We start from the raw sequence: 23,567 nt of genomic DNA, 5'->3' as shown, positions 1-23,567 counted from the left end.
AGCGTTGTTTCTACGAGAACGGTTCATTCTACACAAAAAATGCTAATACACATTTTTGTTTAAAATTATCTCAGCTACATTTTTTATTTGAAATATTTTTTTTCTACGGTGTACAGATTCATTGTAAATCGATTTTTTTTTAGTTTTTACCCCCTGCGAGGGGGGTTTTAGCGGGAAGCCCGGGGGTAAAAGTGGTAAACTTTTTTGCATCTTTTTTGGGGTCACAAAATTAATATTCTCTGCAAAATTCAGCTTGTTCGTATGATTTTTAGGGGTCAACTCTCTGACGACTGGACTATTACGGCACAATTCAATAGCATTCAAAAATGTTATATTTATCTTTTAGGAAGAAGCATAAAATCTTATAACAAGAAATATATAGTGAAATTTGAGACGTGAATAATATAACAGATATAGCTAATCTAATATAAGATGTAGAATAACTGCTCTTGATTCTCTTTCTATTACTTGATAATACACGACAGTTGTTAAGGAATAATCCCTTCAGTTTAGAAACTAAGTGTATTAGAATTTTAATTTGCAAATGTAACCTCTTAAGAACAATAAACATTTAATATAAATGGAATACACTGAACTAGGGTCGGCTCTTTGACTATTTATAATATTTCATGATTAAATTGATTAGATTAGCCAGAAAATCATGAACGATGTTTTAACAGAAATTCTTTTGGTTTGTTTCAGGCAGCCGCATAAGTGCTGTTAGCATGTCAGTGCCTTCGATGGTACATCGAGCAGGAGCTTCGCTGGTAGTGCGCAGCATAGTAAGTGGAGACGCTCTCTACGATCGTGACGACATAGATAATATCCTCGACGACGGAGACGACGACCCAGCATCGGGAAACCACGACGGTCCCGTCGACGCCGACAGCGAAGCCAACAGCGAGCATCTCAACAAAGAATTGCCCGACTGCAAAGTAAAAAGAAACTATACGTGCGTCGGCTGTGATTTTTTTACCCAAAATCCTCGCGTGTACCTTTACCATCTGCGCGATGTTCATAATGAAAAAGTGAAGATTTACGAGTGTCCGAACTGCATTTACGCCTCCAAGCATTTCCAGAAGTTACTCAGACACACGAAGATGGTACATGATGACTCCCCCGCGTCGGTCGCGATCAAAAAACCGCATACCGACGATGGATCGGCGGAGGAAGATTCCCATCCTGTCGTGTTTAAGTGTTCGGTGTGCACGTTTACCGGAAAGACGCCCGCGATGCTGGCAAAGCACGAGCGCGAAGAGCACATCAAAACCAAGTTCTTTCGGTGCTCGAAATGCACTTATGTAACGCACATTAAAGCGCGTTACACGAAACACGTCAAGTACCATTCAATGCCGATGATTAAGTGTGAGATGTGCGATTTCAGAACTCCGTACAAATGGAACCTAGACAGGCATTGCAAGAACCACAACGGACACGGAGCCTTCAAGTGTTCGGCCTGCAATTTTACCGCCGATATCAAACAGAGTTTGACGGTGCACGAGATGAACCACCACGTGCCTCCGGTGGGACAGGCGGCGGGCTTAGGAGTTGGGAGACGGCGCAATAAAGTCGGCGCCAGCGATACAACCCTCGCCGAAGAGGTCGGACATCAAGAACGACAAGCGCAAGCTCAGGTGAGTCTTTATTTTTTTGTCTTTTGAACGATTTTTTCTCTTGACCGATGAGCTTCTGTGAAAATTGAATTTTGTCCACACCGACAAAGTTATTTTTAGCTTTTTCATATCCTATAAGCAGCTTTCAGAAGAATATTTTTGCGTAGTTACCGTTGTAATCGGTTTTATTTTCAAATATTTGGTTTGTAGGTGTATGAACAAAAATAACTTCATTATATACCTTTAATCGGTTTATTTTTATTCTAGGTAGTATGTCTATTATATTAATTTTTTAGATGTGGTCTTTTAAAAATTGTATGGCATGGAAACATTTTTTCCAGAGCTTCTAGGCTCGTGGTTTGTGGAATTTTTATAAATAAAAATGGTATGTAAACAATCCTAAACATGAGTATGGTATACCTAACTCTTTCTCAATCATTTTCTTTTTTCTCGTATGTCTAATGAATTTTTAGTCCTTGGTTATATTAAATTGTAAATTGAATAAATGTTTATCCTGTGTTTTGATTTCTCTTAGTAATTTAATTTCTTACCATGTTTTTCATTTATATTTCTTATATCCTTTTATATGAAATAACCACTTGTTGGATCTTTCTTTCAATTACTATATTATTTAGGAATGAACCAAGTCATAATTAAAAATATTGTAGTTTTGACGTTTCGATTTCCAACTTAGAAATCATATTCTCTTCGATTTTTCTTTATAGACGATCGTCTTTTACTCTGTCTTTTTTTTCTAGAAACGTTTTTATATATTCTCTAACTAGAGTTGATATTCTCTAACCTTATTTAAATCTTTGTTTTGCCTTTTTCTTTTTCTTTTTAGAGTCTTGTCTTCATTAATGAAGGTTAGCGTTTTACTCTACAAAATTTTCTACTGCTTATATTATGTTGCATGCTATATTTTACTTTTAATTAATTGGAGGAAACTTAAACATGTCGTCTGCTATCGGAGGTTAGAAATCATCGTTGTTATCAAATCTTACAGATGTCCCAGCTAACTCCTGTTTCTTGTTTTTTTTTCCACTGATAAAAGTTCTTCAATAAAAGTTGTACATATTTTCCATTCCATATTCTTGCTATACAAGGTATTTTAGAAGATTTTATGATAAAACTCATAACCCAAAAGCTTCTTAATAAGGTAATTAAGTTTATTATTTAAGCTCACATTATTTAGCGTCCATGTCTTTAATCTTCAGGTTTAATCAAAAAGAGGCCCATTTATCCTATCGGTGGCTTGAGACATTCTGGATTTGATTTTTGTTCAGTATTGAACTTGTTTACCATTTATTATTAGAGGAAAAATATTTTGTTTATTCTTGATTACTATCAGCAATCAGGTGCAATAAAAGAACTATCAAAATCAGGACGCAAATCTTGACGAATCTTAACAAAAAATGACGATTTTAACAGACAGAAAAATGTGCACATATAATAATAATATACTGATTATTATAAGGGGACTATTATAATAGTCTTCCTTTATACGGCTAGCGAGATTTTGGTATTATAAGCAGGGTGGTCTTGGGCCTACCGTATACAAGGAAGTCGACCTGGGGCCTGTAAATATTTTAAAAATATCTAGATGTTTTCGCCGGCGCTGGGATCGACCCCCCGGCCTTCTTCGTGCTAGTCAGACACTCTACTGCCTGAGCTCTCCGGCCCTGCTTTTTACATAATTTTATGTTTTGCGAGAAGGCCCTTTTTGCTATTAACAGAAACGTAAATGGCACAATTTGTAGATACTGCACGTTGGGTGTGCAAATACCACTTAATGGATCCTTTTTCATCGAAGGAAACTTAAATGGTCCGGCGTACGTAAATGTATTGAAAAATAGTGTTATGTTGTTATGAGATTAGATAAATACATTTATATGGGGCAACAGTTCTGGTGCTAGGATATAAGGTACCCGCTTGCAAAACTATAATAGGCGCTCTTCGATTTTTAAAATTTAATTGTATTTATTATTTTAATTGTATTTTTCTTTATTTTTTAAATTGTAATCTTATTCTTTTGACAATTGTTTTATGTTGATTGAACGCACTAAGTAATGATCTTCTAACTGCAAAGTAAGCTGACAAACTATTCTGTATTACTAAACACATAGAACACTAAATTAACATAGCTGCTGATAAACTATATTTTATGTTAAATGTTTATTTTATTAAAAATCATTTATTTAAGGTCCTAACTGCTGACACAAAACCTTTAAACAACTTCAAAGAAATTTAAACAAAATTAACAAACCATTTCTAATAAGTGCAAAGTTGTTTGTTTTTTGAAACATAGGATGAATTGGTAAAAGTATAGAAGCTCCGATTCATTGGTCTCTTTGGTCATGCGATTTTAATCCTATGGACTACACAGTTTGATCGTATGTTAAGGAAAAAGTCTATGATACAGAGATAAATTCATGTCAAGAATTACTCTACCTGAATTTTATTTTGTGTTCTTAGTCTTTATTTTAATTTTCTTCTTGTGATTTTTTTATTATTAACTTAATCATTACTTTATACCGGCATCGGTTATTACTTCATAATTTTCAAATCAAAATATTCACAGTAGCTACACAGTATCGAGTTTTACCAAGTCTACCTTTTTGGTTTAAAATTATATGTATGATGTTTAGGTTCACTTGGAATTTTGATTAATAATTCTATCCTTAAAAAAGTTAAATACTTAATACGAACCCTGTAACTAGGGCCCTATATGAGAGTCAGATATAAAAACAAATTCATGGGATGTATCAGCTTCCAAAACATATTCGTATCAAATTTCATTACAATGTTACCATTTTTTTTTCTTCAACGCCCTTTATCTTGAAAACGGATGGCATTATAAAATTTTTTACTTAGCAAACACCAATTATTTTTCAATATATATATATATATATATATATATATATATATATATATATATATATATATATATATATATATATATATTGTTATGATGTGTTTTTTGTTTGAATGATGAGCAATGAGTATTTTTAATAATATAATATATAGGGTTTTTATCGCGGTTCTCAAAGAATTAGCTTGTAAGTACTTTTTTAAATTATCTTTATTATAACTATTATGAAACACACATATATATCTAACCTAGTCAATGTAAATTTAAAATAAACTATCTTTAAATTGATACTCTTATAAAACTAATTAAATTCTATAGACAATGTTAAATTTAAACAAACTATCTTCAAAATTGAAATTGTTATGATATTAACTAAATTATATTAACAAAATTTTGTACCTTTCTTTCACTGAATGCCTAAATGAACTGTTTTCCACTATATATATTCTAATCACCACTGAAAGTCTTCGTACTTCGGTTATCCTTGTTTTTGTGAAATTTCTTTTTCCAATTATCAGCTTCTACTAATTTAAGATATATTTTTCTTCACCAGCATTTATATACCACCAATCAAACCAGCAAACAGCATTTATATTTATACTTCTTTTCAATATACCAATATCCAATTATTATAAGTTGATTTATATTAATCTCCAACCATAATATAATTTAATTTCTTCCAATATACCTTTTTTTATCTTCAATAATTATTTGTGTATAATTATAAATGTGCATTAATTATATGCATAATTTTTAATCTTCATTTAACTCACTATATTAAACAATTTGACTATTTGTACCTGATTCTCTGACTCCAAATAATCTTTCATATTTCTTACTAAACTTTTCTGACTGACTTCTTGAAAATTCTGAACAATTTACTTCACTAAATGTGTCTAATAACTTTCATAATAAACTGGCCTGACTTCTGACTAAAAACTTCCAAAAACTGCCCAAAACTCTTCTGACTGCACTATCTAAAACTTTTCTGACTAAAAACTTTCAAAAACTGCCAAAAACTGCCATCTTGAATCCAAATCACGGGTATTTATATGTTTTTTGGATTTCTAGAACCATCTCGTAAGATATCATGTTCCAATTTGTTCTATCAAATACTTGTCTGAATTTTCTGGAACAAACCATTTCGCAAACATGGCCATCTCCGGAGATCCAGAGAATTCCATTCTTTTCTATTAATAATTTTGTTTACATTTAGGCTTTTCAGATCAGAATATATAATTAAATTAGTAACTAACACTCTAATTTAATAAAATACACATTTCAAACAATATATTATTATAACCCACTTTATATTCGTAAATATTCTTAAACGTCACTTCAGAGTATAAATATCTGTCAATCTCCGAGAGTATTTTTGGTTGCCTATGCACATGGCTCACTTAAATTTATTTACAACATAAAAATTACTAAAATACAACTTTTTACAATTATTATATGCTAATTTATTAAAAATGCCCTCACATAAATATATTTTTATTAAATTCTCTAGTATATAACTTATTTAAAATAATCAAATACTTTTTTATATCTAATATTATGTAGTATATAACTTATAAATTATTTTCTATAAACCCCAATCGTCACAATACCCCAAAAATAATATTTAAAATAAATAATTTACTTATTATTTTTTTAAATATTAATTTTCTCATACCTTATTAAATTTAATAAATTAATAATTCAATTTTTTTTTTATTTAAAATGTGTTAAATACATCCCTGTTCGCTGTCTATATCAAAACAGAGAACAACGGAGCACAGTTCGGCTATTCTATGGTCAAACTGTCATGTCAAATGGAGCAATGGATGCGATATCAGAGAATAAAATATAACCTTAATTAAAAATATAATAGATATGGTGTTCTGTTTATTTATAGACAAAATCTAGGAATTATTTCCATTCAAAATAACTTCATCAATATAAATTGGTAAGTTTTTCCACTTTATTATATTAGAAAGACATTTTTATAGCAATTATAGTATCTAACCCCAAATTATGATTTTTAGGGTACAAATTAATTTCCATATATACAAAATTCAACAAGTATGATGTCACATTTATTCACAACAAAGAAATCTACCATCTATCTATGAAATGGATCTATCAGTAAGTTATTAGTGTTATTATATTTTTGTTAAAGGTATAGAAATCATTATTCAATCTCTTCATGATATTGAAAAATGTCGTTGATATGAAATATGCCTCTTAGTCTGTTCTCTGCATCTATTAACACATAACTATTTAGTCCATTCTGATTTTCAATTGTATATGGACCTTCAAACATTGGTTGTAATTTCTTACAACGGTTTTCTTTAACATTACTTTTTCTAAGTGAACGAATTAACACTAGGTCTCCTTTTTGAAATGTGATTGGTTTTTTTATATTTCGATTTTGTCTTCTGATATATTTTTCAGCTTTCCTCCTAATTCGGTTATTCACTTTCTGCATTACTTGTTCTAACATATCCTGATTATATTCACTAATCCACTTTCTGTTTCCTATATGGCCAAACATTAAATATTCTGGTACTTCCTCTGTATTCAAATTATTTGTATTATTTAAAAAATATTCTACTTGTGGTATATGTTGCTGCCAAGTTTCGTGTTGATTTTGACACAGTATCCTTAAATATTTTATAACTTCTTTAATATATCTTTCTGCAGGATTTGCCTGAGGATGTCTGATACTTGTAAAATGAATGTTGATTCCCTTTTTCTCACAAAATGCCCGAAATTTTTGGTTGTTAAAATATGTAGCATTATCTATTATGCAATTTCTAAATGGTCCTATTTCTTCGAAAAATTGATTAATATATAATTTTAATGTTTTAACATTTGTTCTGGAGCAGGGATATAGTTTAATAAATTTTGTATATAAATCAACTATCACTAGTATATGCTTTTTTCCTGTTGGACTGAGAACTAAATTTGAAATAAAATCCATGGAAACTGTATTTAGTTTTTCATATACAACATTAGATTTATATGTGTTCTGGTTTTTGAAATTCTTTTCTTTGTTTAGTTGACATATTGGGCATTGGGTAGTAATTTCTTTTGCTATACTTATGTCATTCTTTGCAAAATAATTGTCCCTAAATAGCATCCATAGCTTTCTTGAACCAATATGCATATAATTGTTATGTAAATTTTTCAATATTTTCTTTGCTAAAGTTCTAGTTATTACATATACTTCTATGCCATTTATTATTTTATAATATACTCCATCTTTCCTAAGGACTTTTTGTTTTTCACTCAAATTGATCTGATCTCTTATAATTTCTTCTTTAGAATATAATCCAGTACTTTCTACTAATTGATTTAATCCAATTTTTATTGTTCGCTGCCCTTTTTGTGGTGTATTTTCTAACCTTGATAAAGCATCTGCCACTATATTGGATTTTCCAGAAATGTATTTGATTTCAAAGCAGTATTCACTAAGTATTAGACTCCACCGATGTATTCTACTGTTTCCATATTTGTTATTTAATATAGACGTTAAAGCTTGGTGATCTGTTTCTATTGTAAATTCATTACCCAACAAATAAAATCTTAATTTTGTGACACAGTGTATTATACTTGCTAGTTCTAATTCTGAAACTGAGTAACCCTTTTCATGTGGCTTTGTGATTCTTGAAATGAATTGTATTGGGTATTCGACCCCATCATGTATTTGTAATAATACCCCTGATAATCTCTCTATTGATGCATCTGTTCTTAATATGAATGGCTGTGTGTAGTCAGGATAGTATATTTTCAACTTTGACAGAAAAATGTTTTTAATTTCTTGGAATGCTAGTTCTCTTCTCTGATCCCATCTCCATTTTACACCTTTTCTCAGTAGTTCAAGTAATGGAATTTCTTTTATACTTAGATCTGGTATCATCCTTTTATAATAATTAATTATTCCAATAAATCCTCTTAAAGTTCTTAAATTGTGTGGTGTTTTATATTCCTGAATGACTTGTGTCCGTTCTGGATCCATTTCGATTCCCTTAGTATTAAGTTTATAACCTAGATATATGACTTCTTTTTGAAAAAATGTACATTTTTCTTGATTTATTTTTAATCCAACTTTGTCTAATCTATTTATTATAATTTTTAGGTGTTTCTCATGATCTTCAGCTGTTTTAGAAAAAATTAAGATATCATCAATGTAGTGAATTACAAAATGTTCATATTGATCCAAAATATCATGAAGACATCTACATAGAGCACTGCAAGATGATTGAAGTCCAAATGGTACTACTTTGAATTGATATACTACTCCATCTATCTGAAATCCTGTATACTGTCTACTTTTTCTTTCTAGAGGTATTAACCAGAAACTATGCTGTAAATCGATTTTAGTGAAAAATGACATTCCTGTAATTCTTCCTAATATTCCATCTATACTCATTGGTGCTTCAAATTGCTTTTCAGTAATCTTGTTAATATTCCTTGCATCCAAACATAACCTGATTTCACCTGATCTTTTTCGTACTACTACTATGGGGTTAATAAAACGTGTGTCTGCCTTCTCAATGATCCCATCTTCTAACATATTATTAATTGTTTTGTTTACTTCTTCTCTGTATTTATATGGTATTGGGTATGATTTTGTTTTAAAATCTTTTTCCTCCTTAACTCTTATACTATGGATATAATTCTGTGCAATTCTATTTTCTTTATTGACAAGTCCCTTGTGTTGCTGCAATATGGAAATGACTATTGATTTATATTCTTCAGGGCAATTTAAAACTTTTATCATATCTTCTTCTTTACAAATAAAATTATTCTTCATTATGTACTCATTATTCCTTGCTTCCAATTTTACGCACTCCGCCTCGTAGGCATCCATCTGCTTAAAATTTCCATTCCTTAAATATTCACTACAATAATTATTCTTTACATTCTTCTGGGACATTTCCCTATCATCAAAATACATTTCTTCTTCATAAACATCATTATTTTCTTTTAATAATATCCTATCAACTCTTATTCCTTCTTCTACCTCATCTTTCTGCATAAATTTAATTATTTGCCCTTCCAAAGTTACCATTTTTTCTTCAAAATCTATCTTTACTTTCTTCTTTTCCAATTCATCATTTCCCATTAATATATCAACACATAAATCCTTGACAATAAATCCTTGCATATTAATTTCTTTATTAAGAATATTAATTTTAAAATTGGCTAGTTTATCAATTTCACCCAACTTCTTATTATTTGCACCAATAATTTTAATTTTTGGAATCTTTATTATATCTGATAGTTTTAATGTATTCAAAATAAAATTCTCCGAGACTAAAGTACTTTCTGAACCAGTATCTATCATAATCTTAATCATTTTATTTTTTGGCCAAAGCATTTATATAAATTAAATTAATAGAGTCAATAATTTTATCCTCATCTTAAGAAATAAATTCAGAAGGTTTTTCATAATAGCAATGGCCTAACTTGTAATTCAGAAAGTTTACTGCACAAAATTTTGATTATTAGAATTGTCAGATTGTATCTGACCACTTGGATCTGATGTCCTATGTCTTTCCCTACTATGACTTCTACTCACATTTTCTTGCCTTGTACTATTTCGTTCCCTGTCTTCGCAGCTTCTATTCCTTCGAACACAATTTACCTGTCTGTTATAGTTAGGTCGCTCTGTATTTCTTCTATTGTTAAAATCTTGTTTATTATTATTAGTACTGTTATTAAAATGTTGTCTATTATAACTAGTATTGTTATTAAAATTCTGTCTATTTTGATTACTATTATTATTATTAAAATTTTGTAAACTATCAACATATCTATAATTATTATATGATTGTCTATATTGTTGATTATCATTTCTATTATATTGAAAGTTATTATTGTTTTTTCTGTTATTATTATTACTTGTCATATTGCCTCTTTGTATTCTTTGAATAAAATTAATAAAACTATCTATTGTTTGAATATTTTGTACAGTTACGGTTTGCACAACATCAGCATCAAAATGTCTAGATACATTTAAGACTGTTTCATCCTCTCTAAGTGGTGGTTCTAAATATTTTGCAACTGTTATCAATTTCAATGCATAATCTACCATATTTGATTTTAAATTTTGATTATACTTTCCAAAATATAGAATTTCTCTAAACTTGGCTTGCTCTAATTCACCCCAATAATAATTTAAAAATTTATTTTCAAATGTTTGAAAATTATCTAAATCATTCTCAATACTAGCAAACCAAGTTGCTGCATTGTCATTTAATGTCACTCTAATATAATCTTTAATATCATTAATATTATTCACAAATCTTAATTTATGTTTTAAACTATTTATGTATACTCTAGGATGCAAATTTTTTATATTACCAGAGAATTTAATCCCAGTCTCATTTGTTAAATTTAAGTAAGGTCTCCCTATGTCTCTCATTTGTGAAATATCATCTATTCTCTGTTCCACATTTCTTATTTGATTACTATTTATTTGGATATTTTGTTGTATATCGTCTAATTTTTCTTCTGTGTTTCTCCTGTCTTCGTTAATTTTTACTTCTAAGTTACATTTCTGTAACTCTATTTTCTGTTCTATATCTATTTTATTATCTTGAATAATCCTCTTTACTTCTGTCCTCTCATTGTCTATCCTTTTCTTGTAGTCATTCCGTATACTTTTTATTTCATTTGCTACTTTTTTCTCTGCAGCTTCAAGTTTTTTATCCATTTGTTTTTCCATTTGTTTTACAATTTTATTATTATTATCTTATATTTTCTTTTCTAATTTTCTATAATTCTCTTCCAATTTCTGTTCCATTTTTTTCATGTCTTCTTTGACTTCTTGTGAATTCTGTTCCATTTTTTGTTCTATTTTTTTCATGTCTTCTTTGACTTCTTTTGAATTCTCTTCCAATTTTTTTATGTCTTCTTTGATTTCTTTTGAATTCTCTTCTATTGTCTTGTTCATCTGCATCATTAATGACATCAAAGCTGCCATATTGACATTTTCCTCTCTTTCTGGATTCATTTCTGCAGTATCTTGTGGAACTTGAACTAAACTCTCCTCTTGTATAGGTTGTGTTTCTACTTCCACATCTTCTTCATTCTTTTTGCTTCTTGTACCTTTCTTTCCTTGAGACATTTTGAGACTTTACTTGTTCAAATATAATTAATAATAAAATCTATTATTTTTCCTTTCTACTGATAATTAATTTAATTATATGAGAGCACTTATCTTCCCAAACTAATTCTTTTAAATAGAGAGCCACCGCGTTGGGTGCCAAATTGTTATGATGTGTTTTTTGTTTGAATGATGAGCAATGAGTATTTTTAATAATATAATATATAGGGTTTTTATCGCGGTTCTCAAAGAATTAGCTTGTAAGTACTTTTTTAAATTATCTTTATTATAACTATTATGAAACACACATATATATCTAACCTAGTCAGTGTAAATTTAAAATAAACTATCTTTAAATTGATACTCTTATAAAACTAATTAAATTCTATAGACAATGTTAAATTTAAACAAACTATCTTCAAAATTGAAATTGTTATGATATTAACTAAATTATATTAACAAAATTTTGTACCTTTCTTTCACTGAATGCCTAAATGAACTGTTTTCCACTATATATATTCTAATCACCACTGAAAGTCTTCGTACTTCGGTTATCCTTGTTTTTGTGAAATTTCTTTTTCCAATTATCAGCTTCTACTAATTTAAGATATATTTTTCTTCACCAGCATTTATATACCACCAATCAAACCAGCAAACAGCATTTATATTTATACTTCTTTTCAATATACCAATATCCAATTATTATAAGTTGATTTATATTAATCTCCAACCATAATATAATTTAATTTCTTCCAATATACCTTTTTTTATCTTCAATAATTATTTGTGTATAATTATAAATGTGCATTAATTATATGCATAATTTTTAATCTTCATTTAACTCACTATATTAAACAATTTGACTATTTGTACCTGATTCTCTGACTCCAAATAATCTTTCATATTTCTTACTAAACTTTTCTGACTGACTTCTTGAAAATTCTGAACAATTTACTTCACTAAATGTGTCTAATAACTTTCATAATAAACTGGCCTGACTTCTGACTAAAAACTTCCAAAAACTGCCCAAAACTCTTCTGACTGCACTATCTAAAACTTTTCTGACTAAAAACTTTCAAAAACTGCCAAAAACTGCCATCTTGAATCCAAATCACGGGTATTTATATGTTTTTTGGATTTCTAGAACCATCTCGTAAGATATCATGTTCCAATTTGTTCTATCAAATACTTGTCTGAATTTTCTGGAACAAACCATTTCGCAAACATGGCCATCTCCGGAGATCCAGAGAATTCCATTCTTTTCTATTAATAATTTTGTTTACATTTAGGCTTTTCAGATCAGAATATATAATTAAATTAGTAACTAACACTCTAATTTAATAAAATACACATTTCAAACAATATATTATTATAACCCACTTTATATTCGTAAATATTCTTAAACGTCACTTCAGAGTATAAATATCTGTCAATCTCCGAGAGTATTTTTGGTTGCCTATGCACATGGCTCACTTAAATTTATTTACAACATAAAAATTACTAAAATACAACTTTTTACAATTATTATATGCTAATTTATTAAAAATGCCCTCACATAAATATATTTTTATTAAATTCTCTAGTATATAACTTATTTAAAATAATCAAATACTTTTTTATATCTAATATTATGTAGTATATAACTTATAAATTATTTTCTATAAACCCCAATCGTCACAATATATATATATATATATATATATATATATATATATATATATATATATATATATATATATATATATATATATATGAAGTAACATGAAGTCTGAAGACCTCTAGCAAATTAGGTGAACCGCAAATCCAAAGCCTCTTACTGCAGGCTGTTAAACGACGCTAGGAATAACCTTTTACTCTGACATGCATCTACGGTTCACCCTTGAAAAACACTATCTTTTGCGCTATTTACGTAGAGAAAAGACGTTTAAATGAAAGTAAAAGATTGCATTTCATTTCAATTCGAATTCCACCATTGTTCTACACGTGTTTCCAGTTATTCAACTCCTCATCAGGAACACTTGTGGAAGTTCATTTAACTTTTATTTTAACGTCTTTTCTGTACGTAAAGAGCGAAAAAGATAGTGTTTTTTAAGGGTAAACCGTAGATGCATGTCAGACTAAAAGGTTATTCCAGGCGTCGTTCAACAGCCTCCAGTAAGAGGCTTTGAATTTGAGGTTCACCTAATTTGCTATTAAAGAGAGGTTTCCCGACTTCTTGTTACTTCGTATAGATGCCGCTGCTAGCGTAGCAGGCTGTTATTTTAATTATAATGGCCAAATACTTGACTGCCTTTCATTTCAGTTTTGAACTTCCATAAGTTTTCTTGATGAGGAGTTGAATAACTCGAAATAAGTGTAGAGCAATGGTGGAATTCGAATTGAAATGAAATGCAATCTCTTACTTTCATAAATAACACTGGCGATCTTTTGCATGCCTCAAAAGACAGACTTCTGGCCTTAAGATAATTCGCCAACGCACTATAGGTGCACGGCACTATAAAAAGAAGAAGAACTGTCATATAAACATCCTTCTCTTTTTTCGACTGTCATAGTTTTCCAAACCATTTTAGTAGTGAGGAAATTCTTTAACAAATGTATAAAATAGAAAACGTTATAAGGTTGCTTTTGAAGTTCTCCAACTTGGTAAGAATGGGTTGTTATGCAGATGGCGCAACAATAATGACTGGCTAACAGATGATCTGCAAAGGGTGATCTGCAAAGGTAACTTTATTGATTTTGGACAAAACCAAGAGCTTGGCGTTTACTAAAGATCCTTTGCGATGTAAAATCTTAATTGATAACAAAAGCATTAAACGAGTGATATAGTTCAAATACTTATGAACGCACACCTCTACCACTCATGATCTCATAGGAGAAATAAAATATTAAATAAATACTCCTGCAGATTTGATGGAATATCTGAAAGAAATTGTATGGAAAAATAAATATATGAGAAAGAAATCAAAACCAAAGCATAAAGCATATTAAGACCCACTGAGATAAATAATTTAAGATTGATAGTGGAAGAAATCAGAAAAACATGCGGAAAGGACGACGTGGATGAGGAAGACATCGGCAGCGTTTCTGGCATGAGGATAAAAAAATAATGGCTAGAAATAGATTGGTGCGAGTGCGAGCAGTTCTTAAATAAAAACTCCCGTTGACAATTACGGTGACCTCCCGATTAATACCTAAAAGAAAAATAAAGAGATTTATTATAAGAACAAGGTGTTTGTTGTAAATGATTCTATATCAAAAATTGACAAGAGAATTTCAGAAACGGCATTCTAGTGTTTCTAGTTTAAAAAATTAGAGAATACCTTATTCTTTAATGAGAATTAGAACCTTTGGTAAGAGGTTTTTCTTCTTGAAAAGCCTTTTTATTAGAGCAGGTGTTTTGGTCTCTACCATATAATAATTTGATGATTCCTTTTTTGATGTTTATGTTGTGGTATGAGTGGTAGTTTAAATATCTGTTGATGTGGGTTGGTTTTCTGTAAACTTTTTAGTTGTATATCCTGTATTCTCTTTTGAGATTAGCACAGACAAATAAGGAAGTGAATTATTGTTTTAATGTTTTTTTATGGTGAATTTGATGAATTCTTTCTTATTGTTGATGTATGGATAAATTCATGGTGGACATTGGATCATATGCCGTACTGTTTGGCAACAGTCAGTCTATTTGTATTATATGGCTATGGTTTTTTAACTAAATTCCTTAATAATCTTTTTTGAGAACGATTTCCGCAATGGAAATTAAAATGTCAAATTTTTTGTGTCTTATTTCCATATAAACATGGTATTTAATTCCAAGCAATTCTTTTGAAAAATGAAATCATTGTTTTTTTATAATATCCATAAATATTAGATGACCTGATTTATTGCTTTCAATTTGGCCTATAACTGGTTTAAATGGCTCTATTTATTGTTTACCCGTAACCTGTATGATCTTTGCACGATTTTTCCGTTATAAAATCTACTTGATACTTACCTATTTTTCTTGTGTAAAATCATACCGCGTTGGCACATTCCATCTTTAATTAAATCTTGCCTATACATACAGATAATTAGAGTTGTCGTTTGCATATATTTTATTAAGCATTGTGCTTCTATCTTTCAATTGTTAAATTAAAGTGTGACATATTGCCTACTGTCAATATGTTGTTTAAAATAGTTATTTATCAAAAGTATAAATTTTTATTCGACTTTTTAATTAACAACTTATTAAACATAAGATTCACCGTGAAATTTATATTATAACGGCATATCGATATATTATTAATTTAAGTGATATATGTTTCATTTTATTATCCCACACGATTTTAAAATGAAAGAAATTTTTCAAGAAATTAAAGTTTTTATGTATATTACAATTAAATACAACGACAAACTCACAGACCGCCCTTAACAGCTTTGGACCCTTGGACTGTAGGTATGTGGGTATATGGTCAGAAGTCATCATTCATTTGGTATCCCTAATTTCATTTTTGATGTTGCTATGTCATGATCTAATCATTCCATTTTTCAGGTTTCCTCACAGTGTATAATACGCCATTCTCGCCTTTCCCTTATAAAGGTGTACAAATTAGGGAGGTCCAATAGGGCCTCCATAGCTGCTGTTTGTGTGCCCCTCAGATTGCCTGTCATTCTAAGGCAAGCACGTCTTTGCACTTGGTTTAGTTTGATGATGGTACTTCTTTACTGCACCTGTGGCCACCATACCAGTAATCATTAATGTTCCTATCAAAAACCTATAGAGAAAACAAACCCAAAAGAGAGAATAAATAAATACCCGGAGAGAATACAATCCCTAGAGAGAACAACCCCTAGAAAGAAAATAAAGGAAAGAAAGAGGACAGTTCGTAGCTAGCACACGAGACACACATTCAGACTAGCACAAAGCACTGTGTATCCCAACAATGAAAACCTTCCACCACGACATTCGACTAAAAAAATCAATAAAAAAACCTAAAAAAGCCTAAAAAATAAAAAAACACAAACAAAAAATCGGCGCAAACTCATGAGCACCAAGTCTCCAGCGGAGGCTTGAGGCCCAAGCAAGCAATTTCAGTTCCGCGAATAAGTCATAAGACGATCACAGGAACATAGCGTGTCACGTTGTCCTGAATTTAAAATCGATTAGAGAACCATGTTGGAGTCCTATTACCCAGGACTCCCACATGAAGAGCATTTTGGCTGATAGTTGTGTCTCTATCGCGTATCAGAGTGCTATAGGGGGTAAAAGGATGGTCTGGAGCATTGTAGCGAGGTGGAATGACTCCTGTTTTACTCGAGTTAATACACCTCACTCCAACGAATTGTTACACCCGAACGTAATTCTAAAGGGGTAAACATGTCTCACAGGCTGAATTTAATTAAATTGCTTGCTGCTTGATGTTCCTACCATATTATAAATCCAATATAACATGTTTGGATTTAACCCCCACATTTTTTCTTGCATCGTGAAACTTCTATTTTACAAGTAACTATAATCGCAAAGGTAAAGGGTTCCGATTTTCCAGTATCTTACGCTTTCCGGTATCGATCGTTAAATGCATTTGAGATCCATGAGAACTCATCTCTCACTGTACTCCTGACTCATCGGTCGACTTATTTCATTCGAGAATTTCAGTGACTTCGCACACGTGAGTCCGCCAGTGGCTGACTCACTTACCGGGAACTCCTTTCTTATTGAGCGCCCACCACGGAATCTCCCGTTTTCCACAAGATTTATTCTTTACAAATATATTTTATGTTAATATAACGCTTAACCATTATGGCAAAAGATTATGTACTGATATTTTTTTGAAATTATGTACTATCTGAAATTCGTCTTACTAATTATCATCCTATTTGAGAGTGATTTCAAATGTTTTATTAGATTTTTTGTTAATGACCTGTTTTTTGACATGTCTAAAACCGGTTGGTTAGCCGGAGGACAAGGTGAAAAGCTCGGTTTCGTTCTAAAAAATATTCCCGTGTGATTTTTTGCATAATCACTTTCATGAGATACCCCAAAATAAGGTTTAAAAGGAAAAGTTGTTCAAATTTTTTTTAAATATTTTTTTTAAACAAACTAACAATAAAGTTTTTAGGCCCGAATAATTTTTTTAGGATTTTTGGATTATTATGAATAGAAAAAGTCTGTTGTAGGTTTTCTTAAAGTTAATCGTTTTCGAGGTATAAACAATTTAAAACTGAAAAAAAAACGCAAAATGTCGATTTTCAACCCACAAAAATACAAGTAAAAAATATTATTTTTAAAATCTTTAATTGCCTAAATTCAAGTTCAATCCTTCTTCTGTCAGCTCCCGATGAAAACTTTGGGCTTATTTTATTTTAAAACACTGTTTCTTAATTGTTAATGAAGCGCGTATGTCAAGGTGGGCGCTCATTTATACAATGAGAATTCAAACCAGCAAAAATTTGTGTCATAGATCTTGTTTCTCTTTTTCTTATACACGCCGCAGCCCTAGCGCCCGTCCTATCATAAGCGCTTCATTAACGATTCAAAAACATTCCTTCAAAATGAAATAAGTCCAAAATACTTATGGGGAAATGATAGAATAACGTTTGAACTTGAATTTAGGTCTTTGATGAATTCAGAAATAATATTTTTTACTTGTGTTTTTGGGCCTTGAAAATCGTAATTTTGCGCTTTCTTTTTTCAATTTTAAATTGTTTATAACTCGAAAACTATCAGGTTTACTGAAAAATTACAAGAGACCTATTTTGTTCAGAATGATCCAATAAAACTGGAAAAAAAATTGTCCGGATCAAAAAAATTGATTATTACAATTTGTCTAAAAAAAAATTGTTTAAAAATCTTGAACCTTATTTTGGGGTATCTTATGAAAGTGATTACGCAAAAAAACTCATGGGAATATTTTTCCGAACGAACCCGAGCTTTTCGCCTTGTCTATATGTCCTACTGATAGTGCTTACGTGGCACTACGGCTTCTTGATACCGGAACCGCGGCCAAGCACGAGAGATTGGTCGCCGGGTCTTAGACGTTTGTTAATAAGACTTACTTCTCACGCTGGAGCCGTGGATACACATCTCTAGTTTTTAACACGCGAGTTATTAACAAACGAGTGTACTCCCTTCGACCATTCTTTTTTATAATCAAACCATTCGGCTCGCCTCTTTTCGTAAAATTTTTATGCCAAAAGATGTAGATTTTAAAATCAAAACATCAGATCTATATCTGGTTGTTTATTCCTTTAATCAAATTGCTATTTAAAAACAGTGTTCAAGTCCGCTGTTCCAAGCGATTTCGTAATATTCCTTTGTCTCTATCAAAGCGTGTGTCCTGGACGGCTGACTTTCAATACTTTTAGTGTTTGCAAGTCTATTTTTAAAAAGTTCAAAATGTAACCTACTTGTGTCGGTGGCATAACTTTGAAAATATTTAAGATTCATTCCCAACGAATTAAGAACTCTTTAATGGCTACTTGTAAATATAATTTAAGTGCTTTTTTAGTGTTGTATAAAGGTTGAACAGTTCAGATATGTCTTAGGAAAATAACCGGGTAAATCACTACAGTTTTTACAAATAAATTTATAGTTAGAATCTATTTTTCTCTATTTAAATGAATTTGTAATTACTTTTCTTTTTAACTGCTTAAAAGTTAGTAGCATACCAGATATCTGGTCTTGTTTACTTAACTTTAAGTTTAGTGGACTTTTTCTATTTATTTAAATTTTTTGTAATACTGTGTAATCCAAATTGCATGCATTTTTTCAATTTTCTTCAGAACCTCCTGCCAATGTCCCATAAAAACTTCCGTTCAACCCCCAAAACCAGTGAATCACAATGTTAAATATATACACACCTGTCCTGACCCTTATTATTACTTCATCATCATTATTATTACTTCATCAGGCATATCTTTTACAATTTTTTGCAAACTTCGCTTTACTCTTTTTCTATGCGTTGCTTACCACAAAGCTTTTGGATTTGTCTATAATTTGCTTTTTTAAGAACTTGTAATTGACTGCACTCTTATCTGGCATCATTTTGTATTAGCCTCTGAACACCTGAGACTGTTCGCAAGAGCTCCAACTATCTTGATGCATCAGTACCTATCAACTGCGTCGAATAGTCGAGGCAGAGTACCTGAAATCCAAGGTACATTGGGTGACAAAAGAACTTTTGTACATATGAGGAAACAGCTCGCATTTGGCTCGCTTCTCTCGATTCGTCACAGTATTCTTGATTCGATCAGGTGATTAACTTTTACATCTCTATCAATTACGTAATTTTAATTCCTTTTACTCCAACGTAAACCACTTCATTTACACATCAATTAACATTTTAGACGAAACTATCATAATCAGATGCGGCTATTTAGTGAAGCAAATGAAAATGATCGTTAACAATTGCAAGCCAATAATTATAAAAATAGTAATAAGTCTTCTTAACTGAAATACATATCTCCTATTTCGAATAATTTAGCGCGAATCTGGACTCGCGCTAAAGTTCAAAAAGTGAAGAACGAATCAAGAGTGAATAAGAAAATAGATTCTAAAACGGGTTCTCAAATATCAAAATATAAGCTAAATATTCAGAGTGATTCGATTACCCACTTCTCTGTCATTTTACAATTTATGCCGTTGGTAGGCACGCAATATTGCGCACCAAAAGGTCGGCCTAAATTATTATAAATTTATATATATTGGTATACCTACTTCCTCTTGCGAGGTAAGATCCTAACAACTCCTAAGTCTGATTGAGATGTCAACATTCTTTCCAAATGGAAACACAACATATTGTTGCCCTTTAACTACGAATTGCTCCGAAAAGCTTTTAAATATTATCAAATATTTCAGACTTTATAAACCGACAAAAAGAACTTACAGGCGGTGTCGAAAATATATTTATTTTTGTTCTTCGTCTTCTGGTTCCTATCCGTTTCGGATGTTGGAAATCATATTGGCAATCATGACCTTGCTCGCTGCGGCTCGAAACAGCTCCGTTGAGGTTTTCTTAAACCATGTTCTTAAATTCCGCAGCCATGATATTCTCCTTCTACCGGGTCCTCGCTTACCTTTGACTTTACCTTGCAATATAGACTGCAGCAGGGAGTAATGGTGCTGATTTCTCATAACGTGTCCCAGATATTGCAATTTTATGCGTTTAATCGTAAACACAATCTCTGGTTCCTTCTTCATTTTTTCTAGAACTTCGTTGTTCGTGATCCTTGCTGTCCATGATATTCTCAGCATTCTTCTATAAAGCCACATCTCAAATGCTTCAAGTTTTTTAATAGTGGTGTCTGTAAGCGTCCATGCCTCCGCCCCGTACAACAACACAGAGAAAACATAGCATCTCAAATGTCTCATTTTTATATCCAGGGATATGTTGTGACTTTTGAAGATGGCGCTCATTTTGTTAAAGACCGTTCTTGCCTTTCCTATGCGGCACTTTATTTCCTGTACATTGCTCCACTGTTCGTTTATAATAGTTCCCAGGTAGCAATACTGTTTTACTCGCTCTATCTGCGTCCCATTAATGTATAGATGAGCCCCATTTATATTCTCCTTGCTGACAATCATTTGTTTGGTTTTGTGGGTATTAATGTTTAGTCCGTACTGTTGACTGTACTCGTTTATTCTGTCCATTAGCCTCTGAAGTCCCTCTAAACTATCTGCTATCACCATGGTGTCGTCGGCATATCTAACATTGTTTACTCTTTCACCATTTAGAAGGATGCCTTCGTCTATTCCGTAAAGAGCCTCGTTAAAAAATTTTTCTGAGTATATATTAAATATCAACGGCGATAGAATACATCCCTGTCTAACTCCGCGTAGTATTTTTATGTGATCTGTTTCTTCTCCGTTAATTTTCATGTATGCGGTCTGATTCCAGTATAGTTCTGAAATTATTCTGAGGTCTTTGTCATCCAGGTCTGCTTCTTTTAAAATGTTTATCATCTTTTGATGTTGAACTCTGTCAAATGCCTTTTCATAGTCGATCAAGCACGCGTATACGTCGCAGTTAACGTCCCTGCATCTTTGAATCAGTACCTGTACTCCGAAAAGTGCCTCTCTGGTACCCACTGCGTTAATGAAGCCGAACTGTCTGTCTGATATTTGTTCCTCGCACTTCTTATAAATTCTTCCATGGATGACTCTAAGAAACAGTTTCAACATGTGGCTCATTAGGCTGATTGTTCGATATTCTTCGCACTTTTTAGCCCCCTGTTTTTTAGGTATCGCTATGAATTCTGATTCTAGCCATTTATCAGGGATGATTCCTGTATTGTATATTTTATTGAAGACAGCCGTGATCCAATTTATTCCTTCATCCTCCAAGAGTTTTAAAAATTCAGCTTCGATATTATCAGGCCCTACAGCTTTTCTGCTTTTCATCCGTTTTATTGCTTCTTCTACCTCGGATTTAAGTATGTCCGGGCCCGTCATCCTCTCTGAAAATGGATGCTTATTTTTGTTAGAAACGTTTAATACTCAAAGGACGTTTTTTCTTGCCTGTTTTCCATGAGCTGCCTTATAATCAAAATTGCATCTGTTATTGTTCTACTTTTTATAAATTCACACTGTTATTTGGATATATCCCTCTTCCCTCGTTTTCGTATATCAAGTATTCTCTCCATATTTTTATCACTTGGTCTTATGGCTCTCTGTAATGTTTATATGAATAAATTCTTCCTAGTTTTTTTTTTCTCCAACATAACCTTCCTATTCATCTAATATTTTACCTCTTAATAATATCCTTCTTGCTACTATTTTCAACGTACGTTTTAAAATGTTTTGTGACTGATTTATATTATTGTAGTATTTTGTGTTTTTGCCAATGGGTCCACTCCACTCCACTGAAATAAAACAACGCATAGGAAAAACAAGATCAGCGTTCGTAAAGGTGAATTTTTTTTCAAAGTCGTGATTTATCAGTTGATACCAAAATCTTTATCATCAGATGCTATGTGTTTTCTACGTTATGATACGGAGTAGAGTCTTGAACACTTTCTGATACTTCTAGGAAAGCTTGAGGCCTTCGATATGTGGTGTTAGATGCTTCTTAAGAATTTCATGAGTGAATTGTGTGACTAATATTGAGGTCTTACGTAGACATATTGATTAACACAATCAAAGAGCGCAAATTAGAATATCTTGGCTATGTTATGAAAAAATAACAGATATATGACTTGTTGCAACTCATTCTTCAGAGCAAGATATTTGGAAAGAGGAGACCAGGGAGAAGAAGAATATCTATAGCCCGACTATTCCGCATAGCTGCAAGCACAGATAGGGTAGCCATGCTGATCACCAACATCAGGAACTGCAACGTCGCAAAAAGAAGAGTGTTTTGTAAGGCAATAGTTACTTAATACTTTATCACTTAACTTACATTAGCCATGTTCATTTTTAAAATATGGTAAAACATCTAGCAATGAGTTATGCTTACCTATTTTGGCATTTTTAACGTAAAAATCCTAATGAGCACTGAGCTTATTCCAAATAGACTTGGAAAGTTTTTTTTTTAAACTTTTTTCTTTTAATGACACCACTGTTTTGCAAGAAAAGAAAGGCCTAGAGGCCGAATAAAAGATAAACCAACAGTTCTGGAAACTGCTTCACATCCTACTAGAGGCAAAAGAAAGAGATGGATGGAAACAACAAGCTCATAAAGATATAATCAGTCCTGCACGAAATGAGCAATGGAGCTAACATAACTACGTGGAAGCTGAAGATATAATTCGGCAACTGGAGAGAGCAGTTAAAACAATTGCAGATTATCAAATAATAAATGGAAAAAGTAATGTAGCAATCCAAGGTGGAATGTTTAGAACAAAGTTAATACTATAGAAACCGTTAAGAGACAAAAGTTGGAAGAGAAGATTAGTACCAAACAAGAAGCGGTTCTATGTATCCAAGAAGAATTTGATGCTAAGGACAATGAGACAAAACGTATACAGGAACAGGTTGAAAACTTTTGGCGTAAGGAAGACCAATTGATAT

At 31.5% G+C, this 23,567-nt stretch overlaps 1 protein-coding gene across 7 annotated transcripts in view; it reads left to right on the top strand.

The window, feature by feature from the left end:
• LOC140445313 (uncharacterized) overlaps positions 1-23,567 on the top strand; it is a 450,063-nt gene that overhangs the window by 310,264 nt on the left and 116,232 nt on the right. For all 7 annotated transcript variants that reach the window (XM_072537278.1, XM_072537281.1, XM_072537283.1 and 4 more), the window contains one exon: positions 703-1,634. In XM_072537278.1, the coding sequence (XP_072393379.1) occupies positions 703-1,634 (932 nt within the window). The remainder of the gene's footprint in view (positions 1-702; positions 1,635-23,567) is intronic.

This window comes from Diabrotica undecimpunctata, chromosome 7 (genome assembly GCF_040954645.1).
Source record: "Diabrotica undecimpunctata isolate CICGRU chromosome 7, icDiaUnde3, whole genome shotgun sequence".
Lineage (NCBI taxonomy): Eukaryota > Metazoa > Arthropoda > Insecta > Coleoptera > Chrysomelidae > Diabrotica > Diabrotica undecimpunctata.
This window is presented reverse-complemented; position numbering and strand designations above follow the sequence as displayed.